This window comes from Neomonachus schauinslandi, chromosome 4, assembly GCF_002201575.2.
Source record: "Neomonachus schauinslandi chromosome 4, ASM220157v2, whole genome shotgun sequence".
Lineage (NCBI taxonomy): Eukaryota > Metazoa > Chordata > Mammalia > Carnivora > Phocidae > Neomonachus > Neomonachus schauinslandi.
Genome location: NC_058406.1, coordinates 51,024,613 through 51,047,015, shown reverse-complemented (window position 1 = coordinate 51,047,015; position 22,403 = coordinate 51,024,613). Strand labels below are relative to the sequence as shown.

Sequence of the window (22,403 nt, the reverse complement as noted above, 5' to 3'; positions counted from 1 at the left end):
TAAGAGAACTTGAAGATCAGAGAAGGCAGATGTCTTGTCCGGTGCCACACAGCTGGTTAGAGGCAGGGCTAGAAGATGAATTCAAGTTTGTTGACTTTTAGTCCAGAGTTCTTTCTTCTATACCCTGATGTTGTCCTTTCTCTCCAAAAGAAAAAAGTTTCTGGAAAAAAAATCTCATTTTCCTTTCCCATCAAAGACAATACACACACACACACACACACACATATAAATACACACACATACATCTCCCCCAGGGCACAGGGGCTAAATCATAGTCTCTTCCTCAGTGTCCAGCTAGGGTCTTGAAACAAGATACTCAAAATAATATGTGTTGATGGATTATGCAATCGGGGGAAAGAGGACTCTTCTGATTACAGAAATGCCTTCACCTTTTTCCTCCCTTTTTCATTCCTTTAAAGACACCCTCCTAATCAGCTACCCCATGTCTCCAAAACTTTCTGTTAACTCCATACTGTCTAAGTTTTCCCTAGAGGTATTTTTCTAAATTAAAAATCAATTTATTGAGAGAAAGTTCAAAACAAGCTATTACTCTAAATCAATATTTAGGGAGGAGATAAGGGTTTTTATCCCGGTATCAGCAGGAGATTTTATGTTCCCAAATACACTTTGCACTAGACCGTTTCAGGCACGTAAAGTGCTTAAAGAGCTGCACTCAGCAGCCGAAGTGTTCATACGGAGCAGCTTCAAAGCCTCCCTTAGCCTCCCATCTTTCAGAAATCACTCCCAAAGGCTTCTGTGGCTTTGAACTATATCTCAACAATCTCGAGAGTTCGAGAAAGCTTGTTCCATGACATTACTTAGCTAGGGCCCACGTACATAGTAGGTCCACACTATGTCCCTGACTGTCACATCCGCCACCTAGAGCCAGGTTTTCAACAGAACTTTCTTAAGAAGGTCAGAAAACACAACCTCACAGGGAAGAAAAACGGGCAGTATTTTGGCTGTTCCAAATTCTTACTCTCTTCTACCACTTTGTTAAAATTAACAGGTTTAGTGCAAATAATTTGGGTTTGGTTCTTGCCACACTTAGGAAAGCAAGAGGACAGAAAGGTAACACTGCAATCAGAAACTAATTTTTCCCCTGGCAAGAGGAAACGTCAGCAAAGCTCCAAAGCCACAGAAGCCAGCTCAGTGGGGCTTCTGATGGTTTCTAACCAGAGGAATGTAATCCATCAGCCCCCTGGAGCTCGGGCCCGGCGGCCTGGCGGCAAACCCTCCCACTCTAGGCTTCCTGAACCTGCCCTTTCAACCACAGACTCCCGTTCCCCAGCACACGGGGCTCTAGTTCCCTTCCACAGTACACCGTTCAGATTCACTCCCTGTGTGCTGATGGCTCTGCACACTCGGGCGGCCGCACACCACCGAAGGGCGGCCGGGTCGGGGAGCCACAGCCCACCGTTGGCATTTCCCTTACGGCAAATGTCAGAACAAATTCTAATTCTTCTGGCTATCTGTCTCTCCCTCGCCCCGCTGCCCTGCCAGTTCCACTAGTCGGGGAGCCCCTAGAAAACAGGGAGGATGTTCTGGTCCCAGGGTATCCTGGTACCCAATATAGTTCCTGGCACATAGTCAGGATTGTTTTTATTAGTATGTACTGTGAATGTGTTCCCTCCACTTCTCCCGTCTGGCGCTCTGCTTCCTCCAGTAGGTGTCTTTAAAAAAATTTAGGGCTTGCGGCGCCTGGGTGGTTCAGGTCATGGTCCCCGAGTCCCGGGATTGAGCCCCGCTTCGGACTCCCTGCTCAGCGGGGAGTCTGCTTCTCCCTCTCCCTCTGTCCCTCCCCCTGCTCCTCTCTCTTTCTCTCTCTCTCATATAAATAAAATCTAAAAAAATAAAAACCTAAAAAAATTTAGGGCCTGAAGGGCAGTCAAGCCACCTCATTTTACAGATGAGGAAATAAAGTATAAACTTCAAGGGGTGTGGTGGTCCAGTTAGTGGTCTAGCTGGAAGAGATGCTCAACCTCTGGCATCTGCTGCTGAACTATCTCAGTCCCTCCTTTTCTCTGTTTCCTGGCCAGGCAGCAGGGCACAGAGGGTCACCACTGGTGAGAAAAGGAAGTTGGCTCATTGGTGGCCTAGGCTGGAGCCCGGGAGAGTGGAGTTCTACTCCAGACTCCAGCCCTACGGAATTCTGGGTGGTTAATTCCGATCAACACCAGTGTGGGCCTCAAGCTGCCCACCTGTAAAATGGTCATCTTAGCTCATAATTATTGATGCTTACTATGTACACTCAGTGTGTGCCAGTGGCCCAGGAGCGTATTATCACAGTTCATCCTCACCAAAAGGTAATGGGGTAGGCATGATTTGCACCCCAAGTTCTATAGATGGGGAAACTGGGCTTTTGAGGTTTGCCCAAGGTCACAGATAACTGAATGGATTTAGCTGACTCCAGAGCCAGTATTTTTATTTTGATCTAATCTCACTTTATCGGGGGGGGGGGGCGGCCCTCAAGCCACAAGAAGAGGTAACAGTGAGGAAGGTCTTCACTGGGGGCAGAAAGGAGGTTCACCCCCACGCTTCCTGTTCCCAGCAGTCACCCCTCGTCCTTACCTAATTAAGCGCATTAGCGGCAGCTCTGCCTAATCCTAGGTGCACACAAGGAGGGACAGGATTCTTCCCCTGGGGGCTCTGTTTCTCCTGAGATTCGCCACAGTCCCCAGGAGGCTGTTATCCCAACCCCAGGGGAGGGCGGCATCACAGCCAAGATGGAGCTTATCGCAGGAAGCCACTGGCACGCTGGGGAAGCAAAATGCAGACTGCATGACTCAGGTCGATCACAGGCACCAGATGATGTGCCAGCTAGATGGGTGCACGCCTGCCAGTCATCAGCAAGTGACAGCGAAGCAACTACCACCTCTGCATTTTCTGGAGGTCCCGGGAAGGGCAGCAGCAAGCATTCAAATTAAATAATACATCCTGAGCATCTCCGAAGGGCGTTCCCAAGAACAAGCATCACTGCGTTCCCAGCACTTAGCACTGGGCCTGGCACAGAGTAGGTGCTCGATCAGGTAATGGGACAAGTGACTACTGACCCACCCCCATGGTGGTGGAACAAAGTATTCCTCAGCAGAAATGAAACCTAGTTTGGGATAGGTCCTATCACCTCAGTTTTCCCATTCTATAGTCCCAGATAATAACACCCATCTCTCCAAATCCCCAGGATTTAGCCATTCATCCCATGGGACTCTGGGACAAATGCAGAGAATGAAAGATTTAATAGAATAATTTGAAAGGCTACAATTATTTAGGGCCACTTACGTAAAAGTTATTGAGCAACTACGACCTATCCAATGCAAAGTTAGAGAAACCTACCATAAAATTCCAGGTTTGGGGATTGCAAGGAGCCTGGTCTTAGGGGAGAGGGTGGACTAGGGGTTTCAGGACCTCAAGCAATTTCTTCAGAAACGAGAAGCCTCATCACCAACTATACCTCACGGTTCTTTGATCTGGCAGAGAAATGCTTTCTAACTCAAATGGATACTGTAGTTAACTCACCCTCAGAGACTCGAACATAAAATAAAATGTCAGGAGGGGCACCTGGGTGGCTCCGTCAGCTGGACTTCTGCCTTCAGCTCAGGTCATAATCCCAGGGTCCTGGGATCGAGCCCCGCGTCGGGCTCCCTGCTCGGCAGGAAGCCTGCTTCTCCCTCTCCCTCTGCCCCTCCCCCTGCTTGCATTCTCTCTCACTCTCTCAAATAAATAAATAAAATCTTTAAAAATACAATAAAATGTCAGGAAAGAGCAAAGGAGATTATATAAGTTACAAACTTTCATTTCTCTCTCATTCATTGTCTTTCCAAGAGGCTACGAAGGAGAACTGGTGTAACAGTAGTCAAGTAACATTTTCGTGGTGCTATGTGGTTTGCAGCATCCTTTCACCTGATTTCTCACTTAATAATATCCGTAACCATTCTCCGAGGTTTTAGTAGCCCATTTTACAAATTAGGAAGCTGAGGCCCAGAGAGGTTAAGCACCTTGCCCAAGATTACACAGCAGGTGAATGGCCCAAACCCAGATTTTTTTCTCTCCAAACCACGCCTTCTTCCCTTTGTGCAGGGCCGCCTCCTATGCACACTGCTGCCTCTCCCCCAGTCGTCTGAACGCTTAGCTTGTTGCTGCTGATGCCTCAGTCTCATTATCTGTGGAACAGGTAGGATGATAATACAGGCCGCCCGATGGGGTTGTGAGGGGAGGCTTGCCTACCACCGGACATACAAGTAAGCACTCTGCAAACATTCCTAGTGGTAACACATGCAGTCGCTGTGGTATTGTCAACTGAGAACACACTCCCACTTCCAGGCTTTCATACTCGCTGGCCCCTCCTGGAGGACTCCCCTTGCCACCCACAGCCACAGTGCCCACTCCTTTACCTCCTGCAGGTCTCTGCTCAAGAGTCACTTCATCCCAGGGTCTTCCCAGCCACTCCACACAATGGCGCCCGCCCCACCCCACCACTCCCTTCCTCACAAGTTCTTCCACCAGGCTTCCTTTTCCTCAGCACTTACTGTGACCTGATAGAACATATATTTCTTCATTTTTAGACTTCTCCATGAGCAGGGTCTTTGTTTTGTTTCCTGCTTCACCCCCAGCATCTAGAACAGTGCCAACCCATAAATATTTGTGGAGTGAATAAAGGAAGCCCCATGGGTCCATTCACCAAGAAATGGAGACAAACTCTTGCTTGCTATCTGACCCTTGGATCTCAGATAAGACTTGAAAGTTTACCAGGAGTTTTTACATCCTTCATCTCCTTTAATCTTCCATAATCTTCAGGGAAGGAGTTATAATCCCCACCACAGAGACGAGAAATGAGACACCAGAACTCAGAGCAGGGCAACTTCCTGGAGAGGCAGAGGCCTGGCTTGGGTTCTGAACCCTACCCCAGGCTCCAGCACTCAGATGGAAGGGTCTCGGCCTCCTTCTGAGTTGTTTGGGCTAGGGAGGAGCAGCTGAGGTTCCCTGAGAAGGGCTGGTTTACAGAGAGGGGCCTGGGAAATAAATGCTTTTTATCACTCAGTTGAGCACCAAACATTACAGACAGTAGATTCTCGCTAACTCATTTGTCAAAATAAACCCATCCATTAGGATCAATGGTATAAAAAATGCATTATGGGTTATTGTTTGAGGGCCTCCCAGACTCCTGCTCTCAGTGAAGCCTCCCTGAGATACCTTTCCTGATTCCCTCTCAGTCAGTCCAACCCCCACGTGTTCAGAACCGGTAACCATGTCCTCATTGTTCAGCGGTTGTGCTCCCCACAAGGCCAGCCGTGGAGCTCCCACCAGAAGTGCGGGTAGCCCCAGCCCAGCACCTGGCACCTGGGAAGCCTTACTCAGTGCACATGCTGACCAACTACCCTCCTAACACTGGGAGGGCAAGAACTGACACAGGCCCCGACCTTCTTCTCCCCCACCACGGCCTCAGCAGCCAAGAAACCTAACCAAAGCTTTGTTAAGCTCCCTTTCCTCTCTCCTGCGTGAAGGAAAGGTGGCCCAGCCTGAAGTAGATGGTTCGAGGGATTTAAAAAGAGGTGTTGTATGAAATGCAAAGACTTGCAGGCCTTTCTGGCCAGATTTGCCTCCAGATTGCTTGCAAGTTCAAAACTTAAGAGAATTTTTTTCCCCTCTGCTTATTAAGCTGAAGAAGAGAGAGTAATAGCTCCCCAGGGGATATTTCCCTAGTAATGAGACCTTTCAAAATTCCTGAAGAAAGAAAGGGGAGGGAAGAGCAGAAGGACCAAAGGAGGGAGGAGAAGGGTTGTCAGGGCAGGGAAGAATCACTCACCACCCCCTCTCCTCAGCAGCCCTCACAGCCCAAACCTGCCTGTAGGCTCAGCCGTGGTGCCCTCTCCCCTGTGGCAAGGGGCCAATATCTTCCACACCTTCTCTCAAACATACTGTACATGAAAGAAGAGAAAGAGGAGAACTGTAAGGGAGAATTTTAATTTGTTGCCAATTAAGGGCAGAGTGACCTTAATTTATAGCAGCAGAACTCAGAGTTATCACAGATTTTTCATCTCGGGAAAACAGCCCAGCTCTCGAGCTGCTCACCGCTCCCCTGCAAACAGAGCCCACAGCAGGTTTAATTGAGTCCAGATTGACTTTTTACGGGGTTGAATTCCTCATCTTTTGGAAGAGATAGCCTTGAGATTTTCAGTTGTTCAAAGATGCAGTTTTAAATTGCCAGATAGTAAGAGCAGAGCAAGCTGGAAGTATCCCAGGCTCCAGGAAGTGAGACCAAAGCTTAGTAAAAGTAAGTACAGTCGGTTCAGTGGGTCACCACGCACTGTACTGGCTGTGATCCAGACTCAGACCCTACTCGAAGGAGCATCCAATCCAGTGATAGAAAAAGATCACAGTTGCCCAAATAGATATTTAATTACAAACTACAATGAAGAGTATTTAAAAATATAGGGTCCTATCAAAATAAGTGGGAACCCAATCGAGTCTGGCCAGTCAGGGAAAGGACAGTGGAGCCAGAGCATTAGGACTGGTAGCTGATAGGTTGAGGAAGGACGTTTCTGTGGGAGGGGACAGCCCATGGAAAAGCCACCACATTCAAAGGTTCCAGAGGAGACCAAAGAGAGGCGGAAGACAGACTGACAAGCTGGAAAGTCCTGTCAGCATATCCTTGGTACTATTTTTGGTTGTGCCCCCATCCTCTCACTCCCTCCTTGATCTCTTTAGGACTTGATTCCCCACTGTCCCAACAGCAGTGCATTTCCTTCTGGATACCATGCACCTCTCCCTCCAGCCCTCTTTGCAATATCCACACGGACACCTTTTCACTTAGATCCCTTTTGCATTTTCAGAACAGCTCCCATGCAGTCATTACGTCTTGGGCAGTGCCCAGCTCTGACAGCAGGAGGCGCTCAGGTGTCCCTTCTGTCCAGCTTGGACCACTCCGGACACTGCATATTGGAGAGAAACAAATTAGTATTGGTTCACCATCTCCAGCTCCTTCAGAAAACCCTCCCAGTAGTTCTGAACAGTGCACACTTCTCTCCTGGATCTACAAAACTTCCTGCTCGCACCTTCCTTGCGGCACTCAAGCACACTGCAATCAGCATTCACTCAACACATACTTGGTGCTTTCCTATTGAGTGGAATGTGCTGGACCAGACAGTCATTAACTGGCCTAAGATCGGGTCCCTGCTTAAAAAGAAGTGAAGGGAAAGGAAAGCGGCTGGTTAGAGGACATCTGAGAAGTTATTTAACATCTCTGAGCCTCAATTTTCTCTTGGGAATAAAAGTATGACTTCCTTTTATGAATATAAATATAAACCTGTATAGAAAAGATGACCAAAGAGGATCTCTGAATGGTAGGATTGTGGGTGATTTTTGTTTTCATACTACATTTATGCTTTTGTCCTTATTGGACATCTATTTTCTCATGAGAAAAAGCACTAAAAATGCTTCCTTCGGGTTAAAAATAATAATGACACCATTTCATTTTGTTGTGATCATCAGTAAGGTAAGTTGTGTGTATGGTCGCTTCACCCAAAGCAGAGTCTCCAGGCTCTGAGCAGAAAATCTCAGAGACGTGGAGAGGACACTGGGCACTGCCAGACCTCTCAGCAATGCCTGCCCTGGATATCAGTGTTATTCCCTCCCTCACACTAGCTTCTTTCCAGGGCAGAGACGTGGCCGAGGGCGTCTCCTAGCTTTCCTGCCCGGGAGGGCCACCCCTAAGTCCCAGGGATGGACTCTGGTTAGCCCGGAGGCTAGGAGTCAGAGGTTACAATTGGCACTCTCCCCATAACAAGGTGGGAGTACAGGCAAAAGCAGTTCTTTTTCCCAACTGATAAAGGAGCAGAAGGAGGAAGTGAGGGGAGGGGGCAAAAATTCTGGAGAGACAAAATAATAGGATTCTGCTGCAAAACACAAAATGTCTTGCCAGACGTAGGCCCCATCGTACATGCTCAATAAATGATGATGACTATGATTACAAAGATTAAAGTCTAGGTATTGGGCTAAGTCAAAATAAGTGAGTGTGGTTTAGGTGGCCTCTCTGGAAATACCGGGTGAATGTGGGGGCACAGGGCAAGGAAGGGCAGAAGGTGAATTCTTGACTGTGGAAGACTGGGGGTTGAAGAATGAGATTTGGGCAAGGAGAGATGGGGAGAAAAACCAGCGTGACCCTGCTGTGCCAGGGAGCTGGGGCAGGTGCTAGAGTACCCGGTTTCTAAAAGCTGCAAGACAGAAAAAGAGCCCTAAACAAAGATCAGAACAGAGAGCTTTGATTCAATGTTATTCTCATACCATTTGGGGGTCTCAACCTTGCCTCCCTAACAAAAACAATGAACATCCTATGGGAGAGGATATTGACATATATTTCTTCTGTATCCACTTTAGTTGCTAAGTAAGTATTTAACCAAATGGAATTGCCAGTGACTTCTTGGTAGTCTACCCAGGACACATCACTCGACGAGAAGGATCTTTGCCTCCCAGGTCCCTTCTTTCCTTCGCTCCTCTACACCCACAATGAGCAGACACCAACTGTCGTGTTTATTTGACTCTATGAGTCTGGGGGAAGCCACTTTCACCAGCGTCCTGGGTTAGTTGAGAAACTTTCTAAACCCGAGGTAAAGATGTGGGAGGGTTCTTCATAACACATTTCGACCATCTCATCTGTGTATATAGTTTTAACCCCAACACAACCATGAAACCTGGCAATTACTCCTTAAAAAAAAAAATCAAGTTGTAAGCCAGTGTAAGGGGGGAATGCTTTCCTCCCCAAACTCAGTGCTACTTCTTGGGGAGGGAAACAAATTAGTGCTAAGTGCTGGACTCTCTCTGCCCCTTTACTAGCTACCTCTTGCAGGAGCTTGCACCGTATGATACAGTGACTCACTGATGAGTTGGGTAGAACAAACTGGGCATGCTCAGCTCCATTCCTCCCTTGCTCAATGGGAAAGAGAAATGCCCTTTATCAGGTGTCCCCAGGGAGGTCCCCCCCACCAGCAGGTTGTGCCTCTGAAGATTTTCTGGCCACAGGCAAAGCACTTGATTCTTTAGTTTAAGAACACCAGATGTGAGTGAGCAGAGGGCTGTGAGCAGCATAAAGAGAAAGAAGGTAACTCACCAGTACATTAAGAACATCATCAAAAACTGTTGCTTCTTGTTGTCAGCAGTCTACACAGCTCCTCAAAAACAGGCAACATTTGGGGACTGGAAGTTCTTTGAAGGGAGGAGGTAAACAGCCACCACTAAGTTAAGCACTACTTTCTTAAGGCATGCCTTCCAGAGGAATCCATAACTTTCATCACACCAAAAGTTCAGGTGGGGAAAAGAAAAACAACCAATTCTCTGCAGGGAGTATGAAAATCATGTAAAAACTATTAAATACCCAAGTTGGAGTAAAATCCAAGAGGTGAGGATATACTCTCTCTTACAGAGAGAAAGCAGAATAAATTGCTTTGGTGTACGCTTAAACCCATCAGGAAATGGGGCCAGTTTCCCACGAAGAACAGAAAGGAGCCTTTCAAGGAAATCTAGGATTTCGGGCAGCAGGATCTGACTTTACCTTAGGGTGTTTAACCCTCACAGAGCATAAGAAAGTCAGGTCCTTGACAAATATTAATATAATTATAACCTAAAAGTTCCAAGTGCTAGGAAGGTCTGCCCCAGAGATGATTATGTTATAAAATTGATTATATTATAAAATAAAGGTCAACAAGGTTCAGCAATTTTGCCCCATCGCTCAAAGGAGGAAGTACCCTCTTGCTGGTCTCCATTTAAGTCGCAGGAATAGGTGAGAGGACACAGGGAACATGCCCCAGGTATGTACAAGCTTCCCACCGTCCCCCCTCCCCCAACCCTGTCAAGCACCATAAACACCATTGTGCCTCCCATTTTACAGGTGAGGAAAGTGAGTCTCAGAAAGGTCAAGTAATTTGCTGGCAGGGAAGCAGGGAACCCAGTTTCACACCAAGACCTTCTGAGGCCAAAGCCCTTTCCCCAGTGGCTCTTCCCCCTGCTGCAATCATCAACCACTCAGGATACTCCTGGTCTGTAAGTAACTTCTCTCAGTCTATTAGCAAGTGAATTTTCTTAGTTTACAGGAATCCTAGCTCCAGGTCCCATCTACAAATGCCTTACAACCATTTCTGGAAAAAATAGCTAATTTAAGGAGAATCAGGTAATTTGTTTGCTAGTAAAAGTACAGTGAAAGTAGACATGTATTAGTCCCTTAGAGTTATGAATCCCAAACACAGGTAGTCTTTTAAAGCAAAAAGCACTATGGGCCTGAAGTCAAAGAGGCTGGGTTTCCCGCAGATCCCAGCAGCTACAGTGACCTTAGGTGAGCTGCCAACCTCACGTGCCTAATTTTATTTTATTTTATTTATTTTTTTAAAGATTTTATTTATTCATTTGAGACACAGAGATACATAGAGAGAGCATGAGCAGTGGGAGAGGCAGAGGGAGAGGGAGAAGCAGACTCCCGGCTGAGCCAGGAGCCCGATGTGGGGCTCGATCCCAGGACTCTGGGATCGTGACCTGAGCTGGAGGCAGACGCTTAACCATCTGAGCCACCCAGGCGCCCCTCACGTGCCTAATTTTAAAAGGAAGAGAGAAAGAGAAAGAAAGAAATCCCGTTTTATTGGATTATTTGGAAAATTAATAACATTATACATGAAATCATTTTGTAAGCTGCAAAACTCTATACAAATGGAGGATTTCATTATAATTATTTTGACTCAGCTATTTGGCTGGGATCTTACAGAGAATTTGAATCATCAGACAGATTTAAAAAAATACTGAGCTGCATGTGGTTGGCATAATGCTCAAGGACGGACAAAGCCCAGGACTCAGAATAACTGGGTTCAAATTCTGGTTCTCTCACTTAACTTGCTCTGTGATCTAGAGCAGGTTACTTACCTTCTCTGTACCTCAGTTTTCTTATCTGGAAAATGGGGATAATAATTCATGCCTACCTCAAAGGGTTCCCTGAAGACTGTGGGAGTTAAAATACTTAAACTACATAAAATGGTTCTTGGCAGACAGGATGCTTGATGTGTTCATCATTATGATACTATTTTGATTTTCATCAAGGAGGCAAAATGTGGACAGGGATTTAGTAGCCTGCGCTACAAAACAAAACTGCTACAGCAGACGTCCTAGACTTTGACAAGCAGCCTGAAATGGACTGCATTTTTAACTCTCTGGGACATTCTTTTGGAGAGAAAGGCAAGTCCTCATGCTCCCAGTAAAACCCTCCTCCCCCACCCACCCTCCTTCATATGCAAAAAACATAACCGGCACCTCAGGGTCCTCTTTTTTCTCCATTACTCTCCAATCCCATGAAAACTAGCCTCATTCCAGGGTGAAGGGCCAGTTAAGAACCCAGGACAGCTCAGGCAGGTTCATGGAGACTGGAGCAGCTACAGAATGTCTAGCTCCTCTCCGCCTGTCCCCTTCTTAATCCTCCCCATCCTTCAAGGCTTGCATCATATCCCACTTCTTCCTGAAAGACCTCTCCCTCCTCAGCATTTTGCATCTATAATTGCCAACTCTGTACTCACTGGGTGTATAATTATTTCACAAGTGCCTATTTTATCGCCCCTAAAAGGTAAACTCCCCAAGGGCTAGTCATAGTGCTCCCAGATTCCCCACAGTGCTTAGCACAGCACTAGAGACATCGTATATGTGCCATGAATAATTTGGGAAGGGATTCAATTCACTGCAAGGAGCCCAGACTCCATGTGAGCTGGTCAGAGCTGGGTCTGAGCCTCTCCTGCGCCTCCCCAAGCCCATGGCAAATGCTGCTACCAGGTCACAGCATTCCCTCCCAGATCCTGCAAGAAACCTCAGAATCCTTCTCAACACTGCTCCACAGGCAGCCAATACCAATCGACTGGAAAAATGAACCCATTTTGCCATCTCTGCTTCCTAGACACTTCCTTCACGGAGTCTCCATAGCACGGGGACTTAACCACTATTGTCATAACTACTGCACTCTGTTGTACAGAGCTGTTGACTTGTCTGCCTCTACCAGGCCAGTGGCTTTCAGGCTTTTGAGCATGAGCCCAATAACAGCCCAAATCAGCATAGCAGAAGTGAAGCTAAAATTTCCTAAAACAATACTCATTTTTTAGTGTAATGCACTCTGAAATTTCCTATTATATTCTGCTTAAAAATGCTGGTCCTGACTGCTGCACTACAGGATGGAGAGATACATCGATAAAAAAAAAATATATATATATATATAATGTTAGTTAAGGTAACATGAACAGCTGTAACTGATAAAACTCTGAAATCTCAGCCTTTACTACCATAGAAGTTTATTTCTTGCTCACATAAAAAGTAAACAAGTGTGGACTGGCAGGTGGCTTCTATAGTTCTGTGATGAAGGGAGGGTTCCAGGCTGTTTCTATCTTGTGTTATCTTCAACACATGACTTCTAGGTTACCATGTTCAGGATCATAGCAATCCTGCCTGGGACGTTTTTTAAGGGCCAAGCCATTAAGTGTTACTTATGTTACTCATTGCTTCCAGTCTCATTCCATTGGCTAATATTTAGTCACATGGCCTCACTTAACTACAAGGGAACTGGGAAGTGTAGTCTGACCAAGTTACTGAGAAGAGATGGAAACAGATTTTCTGATCAGCTAGCAATCTCTGCCAGAGATCTGCCGTTTGAAAAACCCTCCAAGGCAAGGACCTAGGCTTATTCACCCTGTATCTCTAGTGACTAGCAAAATATTCGGCTCACAGTAAGTGCATAGAAAATATATGATCAGGGGCACTTGGGTGGTTCAGTTGGTTAAGCATCAGCCTTCGGCTCAGGTCAGGATCCTGGGGTCCTGGGATCTAACCCTGCAACCCTGCGTGGTCAGGCTCCCTGCTGAGCAGGGAGTCTGCTTCTCCCTCTCCCTCTGCGCACCCCCCCCCCCCCCCCCCCCCCCCCTGGACCGCCCCCCCCCCCTCCCAAATAAATAAATAAAATCTTAAAAAAGAAAAAAATGTATGATCAGTGAATGAATGGGGAACATGATAGATCCTAGCCAGACTCCAGGAGGGTTACATTTCACGATTAGGCATCATGATTCTCTCCAAATTCACACCTGTGCAAATCCCCTTCCCCACCCAAAGCAGAGCTGAGTCCAAAAATCTGGATTAGGACAGGTGGGAAAGATACCAGAGAAACTGTCTTAGTGTTGTCTTTTCCATTTAGGGACTACACAGCCACTTACTCTTCCAACCCCATGCCTATTGAAAAGGAACACAGGAAAAATTAAGAGCACAGGCTTTTGAGGCAGATAAATCATGGCGGGCCTTCCTCTGGCTACATAACTACAGCAGAACTATCACTGAGCGCTCACTATGTGTGTGGCAAGGTGCTAAGCATTTTCCACGCGTTATCCCCGTTGCACCCTCACAATAAGCCTATGAAGGACACTAATATTCTCTCTCCAATTCCCTGAGTGAGAACTGATGTCTTCTAACCCTGTGTTCCCAGAGCACTTTTTCCACAGGCCTTCCCTGTAATTCATTCATGCGAGAGCTGGTTGGCATATGGAGGTATATGTCTGTTCATCCAGCGTCCCCAATTATACTTCAAAGACAGTGGAAATAACATACACTTGAGAGTCAAAATACCTATTTCAAACGTCTAGGTTCAAATGCCACACCACAGCTTAACAGTTTGTGTTCACCAAGACATTGCCTGAGACTCAATTTCCTTATCTGTAAAATGGGATCAGAGGTCCAACCATAAAGGGCTGCTGGGACATAGAAACCTAGTATCTCTAAAGAACTAGGCCTGGCACGTAGTAAGTTTCTTCAAAAAGTGAGCATTTCCCTTCTCCATCTCTTCTGGAGGGCGAGGGTAATGTCTTATTCCTGGGCACCAACTCCGTATTTGCAGAAAATAAATATATAATAAATGTTAGTGGCAATGCATTGAATGACAAGATTTACCATTAAAAAATAAAAATTAAAAACACAAACCGTGGCTTGGTCTTTAGAAGTTCTTTTTATCTCCCCTCCCCCTTCCCACACTTCATTACTCTTCTCTCTTTGGGTAACGTAAACTTTTTTTTTTTGGTACTCAGAAATTTTAAATGGCTAACAGAGCACCTCAGAATTCTTTCCTCCGGCCATTATCCTTCTCTTTTAAGTTGTGCTCAGCAAGATTATTTGGATATTGGAGCTAAAAACGGTCAGATTACAAGTGGAGGTCCCTGAAATGTAACATTCCCCGTTGCAGGATTCTGGAATTACACCAAGCACCAGGGAGGGGTTGCTCTTCCCCAAAGAGCTCGCTGTTCTGAAAAAAGCCTTTGTTTTAAGGCTTGCAAAACGGAACTGTGGAATCTCCCATCTAGGTCCCCAGCACTGGCCTGGGTACTGCTCAGTTCTAGAGTGCCTACAAGCTCCCTGTAAAACAAAATACTCACTTGTCTTAAAATATTGGAAAAACTGTGCTCTCTGAGTCTCGGTTCATATCTTACAGCATAATGATCATTGTTGTGAAGCCAAATTTTGTGATTTCTCCAGCAAGGCCCTGACAATGACAGTAGCTAGCACACTGTGTGTTTACTAGGTCCATGGCACTGGGTTAGGGGTCTTATGTTCATTTTTCCCTTTAATTCCCACAAAAACCCAGTAAGCCAGACAGTACTGTTATCCCCATTTTGCAGAGAAGGAAACTGAAGCTCAGAAGTCCAAAGAACTTTGCCCAAGTTCACATAGCCAGCAGGCAGCAACGCCCCAGTTCAAACCCTAGTCTGTCAGGGTCCAAATCCCATTCCATTTCTGTTACTCTGCATTACCTCTTTAAATGGCTATAAACGAAGGTCCTTTCTGTATAGCAATACTAGAGAAAATAAACAACTTGAACTGGCTGATCTTTTAAAGCCCCTTCCCCCTCTTAAAAAAAAAAAAAAAAAACTATGGTTCTGTGGAGGGAAGGGAAAAAAAAGGAAATGTAAGGAGGCCAAACATTATGAGTCTTGGCTTATCAGTATTTAATAACAGCTTTTGGATCAAAACTCTACAGAACCTTATTTATGGACAGACAGTTACTGTTAAGCAGAGCCTTTTTATACAACCTTTTCATCTGAAGATGTTGTAGCCTTCTACTGCCTTTCTATTAGTGAGAGATGGGGTGTGAAATCTGCTGGCCCTGCCAAGATTATCCCATTAAATTATCTGCCCTCTTCCAGTGTAATTCACTCAGGGGCAACAGTTTGAGACTCGGGCCGGTGGATGTCCCTGCCTGGGTGCTCGGAGGGGTAGGTGTGAAGGAAAAAGTTCAGGTGGTGGGAGCATCCCAATGACATAACATCAATCCACGTTTCACTGCCTTACCAAAATAAAGTGGATGCCACAATTATCCCATTCCTAAACAAACTGAAAACCCCAACCGAGCTTACTGCAACAAAGAGAGAGCCTTTTTACTGCTGTTTATTTTTATTTTGTATTCGTTAGCTTTTTAGATATTCCTGGCATGCAAGTCAGGCTCCGTGTAACAAGCAGCTGCATTTAGTTAAGGATTTCGAAGAGTTTGCCCCACCCCACCCCACCCCCCCGCCGTCCTCTCCCCCTCAACTCCAGAGAACTTTCTCAGACTCCTAGAAGACTATTCCTTTCTCTTCGTGGGTCTACAGAACAGTTTCTCCTGTCACACCTCAGAGGAATTGGGAAGGCCAGGTTGCGGCCCTTCTGTTTGAGAAGAAGGCCTCAGAGACTTGAGTGTTCCCTAGCTGGGGCTGGATTTGCCAGGGTCTAGTCTACATGGGGACCATGGGGCTGGCAAGCCAGCTCTCCCACTGAAGAGTACTCCAATAAATCACTCCGCTCAGCCTACAACCCCAGTTGTACACCAAGATGCAAATGCAAAGGCACTTCATCAAAATACAGCTCATCGCTGGTTGGAAGAAACTGCCAGACACACTCCTCAAACCACATCAAAGTTGTAGTTCAGGACAACAGCATACTTCCTCCTGATCAGACGTGCAGACCACCAAAGAACCTTCCGGTCTATCCCTGAGTCGCAGCAAGACTGGCTCAGGGAACTCCAGCACAGAATGAAAAACTGAAGTTGGCTGTCTCCAATCATTTCTTGTAACCCCTAGATAGAGCTAAGAAAACATCCCATTGCTCTTGCAAAACATGGGGAAATGGCTCCTTTGGCCCACACATAGCGTAAATTCTAAGACTTAAACCAGGAGAGACTGTCTAGGGCAGCAGTGAAGAGCATGAACTCAGGGTTTAGAAGCCCAGCAATGCCATTTCCTAGCCATGTGACCTTGAAGAAAGTCACTTAACCTCTCTGTGTCTACCTTAAAATGAGCTAATTATGCCAGCCCCCTCATAGATTGGTGGTGAGGATTCGGTGAGCTAATATTTGCAAATTGCTCAGAACGGTCACTGGCCCATTGTAAGGATTACCCAAGTGTTTGTTAAATAAATTGTATAAACAGAGGCATTTCAGAACACTTGGATTCAGGGAAATACATACTTAGTTGAGGTCAAAGGACTTGGCACCATTCTTTAGCTTCCCCTAAGCCCAATAACAACTGGCCTGGTGGGAGGGAAACTGCAAAAGTGAGGAGAAGTAGAGACTCCACGAATTGTGCAGATCTAGACTCAGGCCCAGGACCTACCACCAACCCTCAAGCCCTTGCAACCTACCCAGGAAGGCAACTTATTGCCCCAGGCATCAAACACTCCAAAACAATGGTTCTTATCTTGTTGGGATTGCCATTTTCTCAGAATATCAGCTTATAGCTAGAAACATACAACCACAAAAATGCACATCGATTTTTGTATATTATTTCTGGGGGGTTGCATATCCTCAGTTTCAGGTACCCCAACTTAAGACCCTCTCAGCTGGGTGCTCTTCTCTAGCACTTGACACACACAGTTTCACTTTAAAATCTCATAACACTCTGGTAAGGTTCAGAAAAACTGGTCGACAACCCCAGGACGCAGCAGAGAAGATTCAAACCCGTCTGTTAAACTCCAATGCCTGTGCGCATAACCATTAAGCTCTACTGTTAACTTCAACTATACTCCCTTCATACTAAACGATGGGGCAAGAAAAGGAAAAGTCCTTGAAAGTATGTCATGTTACACTTTTACTAAGAAAAGCAAATATGACACCACAATTTTACATGCAACCAAAAGAGTTATTCTCCATTCAACAAAAATCTATGGACCACTTACTATATAGATGCACACACATATGTCATTTATATGTAGATATACATTTACATCAATATACATATAGGCTACAAAGGATTCCGTTCTACATATGATGCTGTGCAAACTTCTCAAAAATATTCAAAATGGGGTATGTGGTCTCCATCAAACCACAGCCAACATGGATACTAACGGATGCGAGTGACACACCATTTGGAAACTTTAAAATCTAATTTGAGGGCTGGGCTCACCAGGCAGGAGATGGAGAAAGGAAAATACAGACCAAGGCTGAGTTTTTCAAGACTCCTAAGTAAATATCAGAAAGATAATCCCAGCATCAGAGTAGCAAAACAGCCTACCAGGTATGCTGAATCAATACTGAGGATTAAATATTTCCAGCACATTGCCAGAGGCAGCTTGACCACACCCTTTGTCTATTAAGCCTCTGTGTGGCTCCCCTAGGGAGGATTTTCAGGCATCTCCAATAAAGCTGGGGCTGGTTGACTTGGCTTTCAGTGTTTTCACCAGGAAAGCCGACAGTCTTATTGCCCTCAAGAGACTCCTATTCTAAAAGTAGACAGGACAGACACCTATTAAAATGGCATTGGAAGGTTTATGAAATGACAGCAAACACAGTAGCAGGCCACCTCCCTCTGACTCTAAGAGGCAAACCACACAATCTACAGGATTCTGAGAAAGGCCCAGGTGGGTTCCTAAGGCCCTGAGCTCTGGGTACACAGTATTAATGGCTTCAGCTTCCCAGAAAGGTTTAGTTCTAGGTAGGTAGGAGGTAGAGGAGGAGATCAACAATGAATAGGCCAGAAAAAGAAAATGTAAAGGTTCGCTCCTCCTAGCTAACAAAATAAAAAAATAAAATAATGGGAGAAATACTGAGCATTTTTTTAATAAGTAACTGAAACCTGTCTCCCCTTAAGCTGATTTCTTGAGCCACTGGTTGGGTTACCTTAAGAATCCTGAATCAGACAAGAAAGTAAATCTGAGTTCCACTGGAAGACTTGTCCCCAGAGAAAAGATCAAGCATTCACAAAAATGGAAAGGGATTTATAAGATGACAAATAAGACAAAAATAACAGATTTGGGCTCACTATTGAAGAGTTTGGAATAGGCGATACTCTTTTTTTTTTCCTTTTAATTTTAAAAGTCTGTAGACAGTTAAACAAGACAATTTGGCTGATTGTTGATAATAAAATTGTCTTACACTCAGCAAAATCATTGCATGGACATTTATTTAAAAGCAGGTGACCAAAGAAAGGTCCACTCCTCCCCCCTCCCACCCCCAAGATCCAAAAGCAACCGCTGTTGAAAGGTTATATATAAGTAAATGAAGTTGAGAGAGGATATTACCGAATTAATCAAGGACCCAAGCTAAGAGCCCTTCCCTGATTATCTCCACCTCAATTTGCTGGGCAACTAGGCAGCATGGCCCAGTTTTTACTTTTCACCCAGGTGTTGTGGCATGGGGCCAGATGTTTGGCATCCCTGAAGGAAGCAAACATCCATGAGACCAAGCTGTTTACATTTCATTAGTATTTTTCATCAGGAAGGTGCACTCCCTGCTGATGTACATCTTAATTACAATTAGGAGCTCTATTTACCCGGAGGAGCCTCTAGATTACCACAACCACACTACGGGATCAATCTCAGAATATTTCTCAGAAAATGTGGTTCTCACTTCCCCAAACCCAACTCTAAGAAATCAAAATTCACACACAACTTCTTTCCAGAGTGTGTTCCTACCACGAAAATTATGAGCTTGATTTTAGTAAAAACTAATTCTGTAGCCATGGTCTAAGTAAGCAGTGAACAGATCTTTTCCCCTCAACTGCTAAATAGCCCAAAGTCTTTTCTTTTCCAAAGCACAGCGCTAACTTAAAAATGAAAGATGCATGATAAAAGAGCAGAAACCTATTTATCTGCACCGGTTTGGGCTGGGAGTGGGGGAGGGCAGAATCCAGGGACTCCAGCACCCCCTCAAGGGATGCATGTTAAAAGTGAGGCCCCAAGACCCCGGAGACTTTAATCAACTTTCCCCCTCCAACCTCCAAAGAATGAATCGGTTGTCTCCACAGGCGCAGCCGGGCTCTTCCCTCTCATTGTGTACCGGCTCAGACGCAGCAAGGATCCAAGCTTCCCGCAGCGAACTAAGACGCTCGGGCTTTCGGTGGAGTCTTTCTCTAACTGTTGCAATTGTCTCTGGAGATTACCAAAATCAAGTATGCATTAGATGGCTTTTCCCCCCTTGCGTGTAACATACACGCACACGCACGTGCACGCTCAGAGCACTGGAGCCGCAGGCCGCCTCTGACAGCACATTTTGCACAAAGTGGCGGCGGCGGCGGCAGCGCACACGTTGTGGCCTCCATCGTGAGCCTCCGGAGGCAGGAGAGCCGGGGGCGGCGGATCTGTGAGGCAGCCCGAGCCTCGGGAGGCCAGGGCTTTTGTCTGGGTCGGTCTGCGGACAGCCTGGGCTCTCGCAGGCACCGCTGAAAATACAAACTCCCTCCTGGACCGCGCCTTCCGGGACGGCTGCTACTTGGGGGCTCCGCAGACTTGTCTGAACACCGGTTAGGGCGCTTTAGGGGACAGGGGGACCAACGGTTCGGAGGGGCCCCCATCGCCCCACGACCCCTCCGCGCTTCCTGTCAGCGCTGACAACTGCTGCTGGGCGCCGAGGAGGAAGCCCCCGGACGCACCCCCGGACCGCAGCGGGGCTCCCGGGGCAAATCCTCGCCCGCCTCCCCGGCGCCCGGAGTCGCGGTTGCGAGACCCCCGACGGGTCTCCGGCCGCCCCGCCCCCGGCGGGCGCGGTGCTCCCCGGCTGCCCAGCGCCGGGCGGCCGACCGGAGGGTCGCCGGGGGCCGGGCGGGCCCCGGAGTCGGCGGATGCGCCTCTTACCTTGGGCAGCGGCCCGACGCGCAGCCAGCAGCAGCGCGGCCAGCAGCGCCAGGAGCGGCGGGCGCGCCCCGTGGCGGCGCGGCCGGTGCATTCCTCCTCTCGCGGCGGCGGCGGCGGCGGCGACGGCGGCTCCCAGGCCGCGCGCAGAACATCCACGGGCTCTGCCCGGGGTCCCGGCCACCTCGTTCCGGCCGCTCTCCGCGCAGGATGCCGGGGACGTCTGCAAAGTTCTTTGTCCCTCTAAACCTGCTCCCTCGCTCCGCCCGGCCGCCTCTGGACCCCGTACGCGCGCGGGTCCCTCCTCAGCCCTCCGGCTGCAGCCTCGCCTCCGCCGGCCGGTCAGTCCCGGGCTGTCGGTGTCGCGCTCGCGGAAGGCGAGTGCCCCCGGCTCGGACTCTGAGCAGAGCGCGCCCTACGCCCGGGGGCTGCCGTCCCGGGGCTCCCTCGGTGGCGGCTGCGGCGGCTCCTCCCGCTCCGCGCGCTCGCTCTCTGGCTCTCAGCCTCCCTCAACTTGTCACTTTCCACCAACTCTCCAGCCCGGCGCCCGAGCCCGACCAATGGCAGCCGCGGGCCCAGGCCGGCGACCCAGCGCCCTCTGCTGCCGTCTCTCAACACCCGCACCCTCCCTGACTTCCAGAACCTTGTCGCTCCCGCGCCTCCCGCAAACCCGCCCCCCCCCCCCCCCCCCGACACCGCGTCTCAAACCCGCGGCCGGACCCTGGGGGCCCTCGAGTCCGTTTGACAGAGGGGGACGCCGAGGCTCAGGGAGACTTGTCCCGACTCGCAAACCAGTCCGTGGCTGAATGGCTCCGTTAGGAGACCCAGATTCTAGCAGTCTCCCCTCTGCCACTGTTAGCTGGGTGCTTCTGGGTAATAGAACATTTACTGATACCAGTTTCCCTTTTGATTTCCTCTTTGACACTAGTGATTCATGTTTTCCCATTTTGTCTTTAATTTCTAGTTTCGTTATATTGAAATCAATTTCATCTGTACCGCTTCCTTTTGGAGATGTGTTGAGAATTTCTCTGTGGTCAGTTTTTGTCAATGTCCCGTGGCCTCTTGAAGGAAGGTGTTTATCTTCAGAATGTGGAGATAGCTACCTCATTTGATCTTCTTTACATTTATGTTATTTAGGTCTTCTGTATCTTTGCATATTTTTTTGTCCAGCTGCTCTACCATGGGCAAGGGGGTCATTAAAGTCTCCTACTAACAGTATGTTTTGTCTGGGTCTCTGCTTAAGTGTTACGAATTTAGGGATACATAAAAACGCATGACAGTTTGACTTTCCCTGCGGAGAGGCGCCTTGATCATATAAAGTGGTGAGTACCTGCTGTGCTCCAGGCCCTGCTTTAGTCTCTGAGGATGCTAGAGCCATAGGGACAGCCGTCAGTTTTGCCTTAGAGGAATACCAAAAACCCCATCTAGGACACTTATTGAATACTTCCTGTGTGCCTAGGGCTTTGTGTGCATTTGCTCATAAATCTTCCACTGACCTTTTTTTAAAAGTCATTTCACATTTGTATGCCTCTGTGTACTTTTACATAGATTGTCCCCGTATTACAGTTTTAGAAATTGAATCGCAAAAAGAGAGTACCTGACTTGTCAGCAGTCTCACAGCCAATGGGCGGCCAAGCTAGGACACAGGGTCTTTACTATGACGGGGCTAAAAGTTCTTGACCGGAACCGGGCATAGAGCAAGCACTGGGTCAGTGGCGGTGGTCATCATTGCTGTAGCAATCACCTCGAAGAACCCAGCTTTGGGGTTTTATAATGAGCAGCCACCATATGGAGGGCAAGGACCTTATGGCCCAAAGTACGTCCAGCAGGTCACAGACTCTACACACGCAGCCCTCTGCCTTCACACAGGTGAATGACGAACCCATGTGGGACAAACAGTCACTTATTCATTTCCAAGACTGCAGGGCAAGAGTGTCCCCTGCTGCCTCTGTTGCTTTCCTCCTTTCTATCACCCTGACCTGAGGTCAAGGAATGATAGACAGAGAGGCCCCGGGTCAACCAGTTCATTGCCCAAATAGGTTCGTCCTCCAAGTTTCTCTGCCTGAGACCCATTCAATCCTGTCTCAAATATCTGGTCACTTGCCTGAGGAACTTACTGCACAAGGTTCTCTTGTTAGGAAACGGTCTTTGATGGTCAGTCTCAATATACTATGGCCCGGAATCAGAGGAAATTTGGTGACACTGCACTTTGGTGAACAGTCTCCCATGGTCTACAGTACAACACACAGTTGCCAGACAAGGGGCTTTTCCTGTCCACCCACCCTGCCCCCACCCCCACCCCACAACTGCTTGTCCCAGGT

General features: G+C 47.5%; 1 protein-coding gene across 1 annotated transcript in view; it reads right to left on the bottom strand.

Annotated features, from left to right (window-relative positions):
* The window catches only part of ROR1 (receptor tyrosine kinase like orphan receptor 1), a 396,422-nt gene extending 376,246 nt beyond the window's left edge, over window positions 1-20,176 (bottom strand). The window contains exon 1 of the mRNA XM_044914331.1: window positions 20,086-20,176. Within this exon, the coding sequence (XP_044770266.1) occupies window positions 20,086-20,176 (91 nt within the window). The remainder of the gene's footprint in view (window positions 1-20,085) is intronic.
* Between the last annotated feature and the right edge of the window lie 2,227 nt (window positions 20,177-22,403).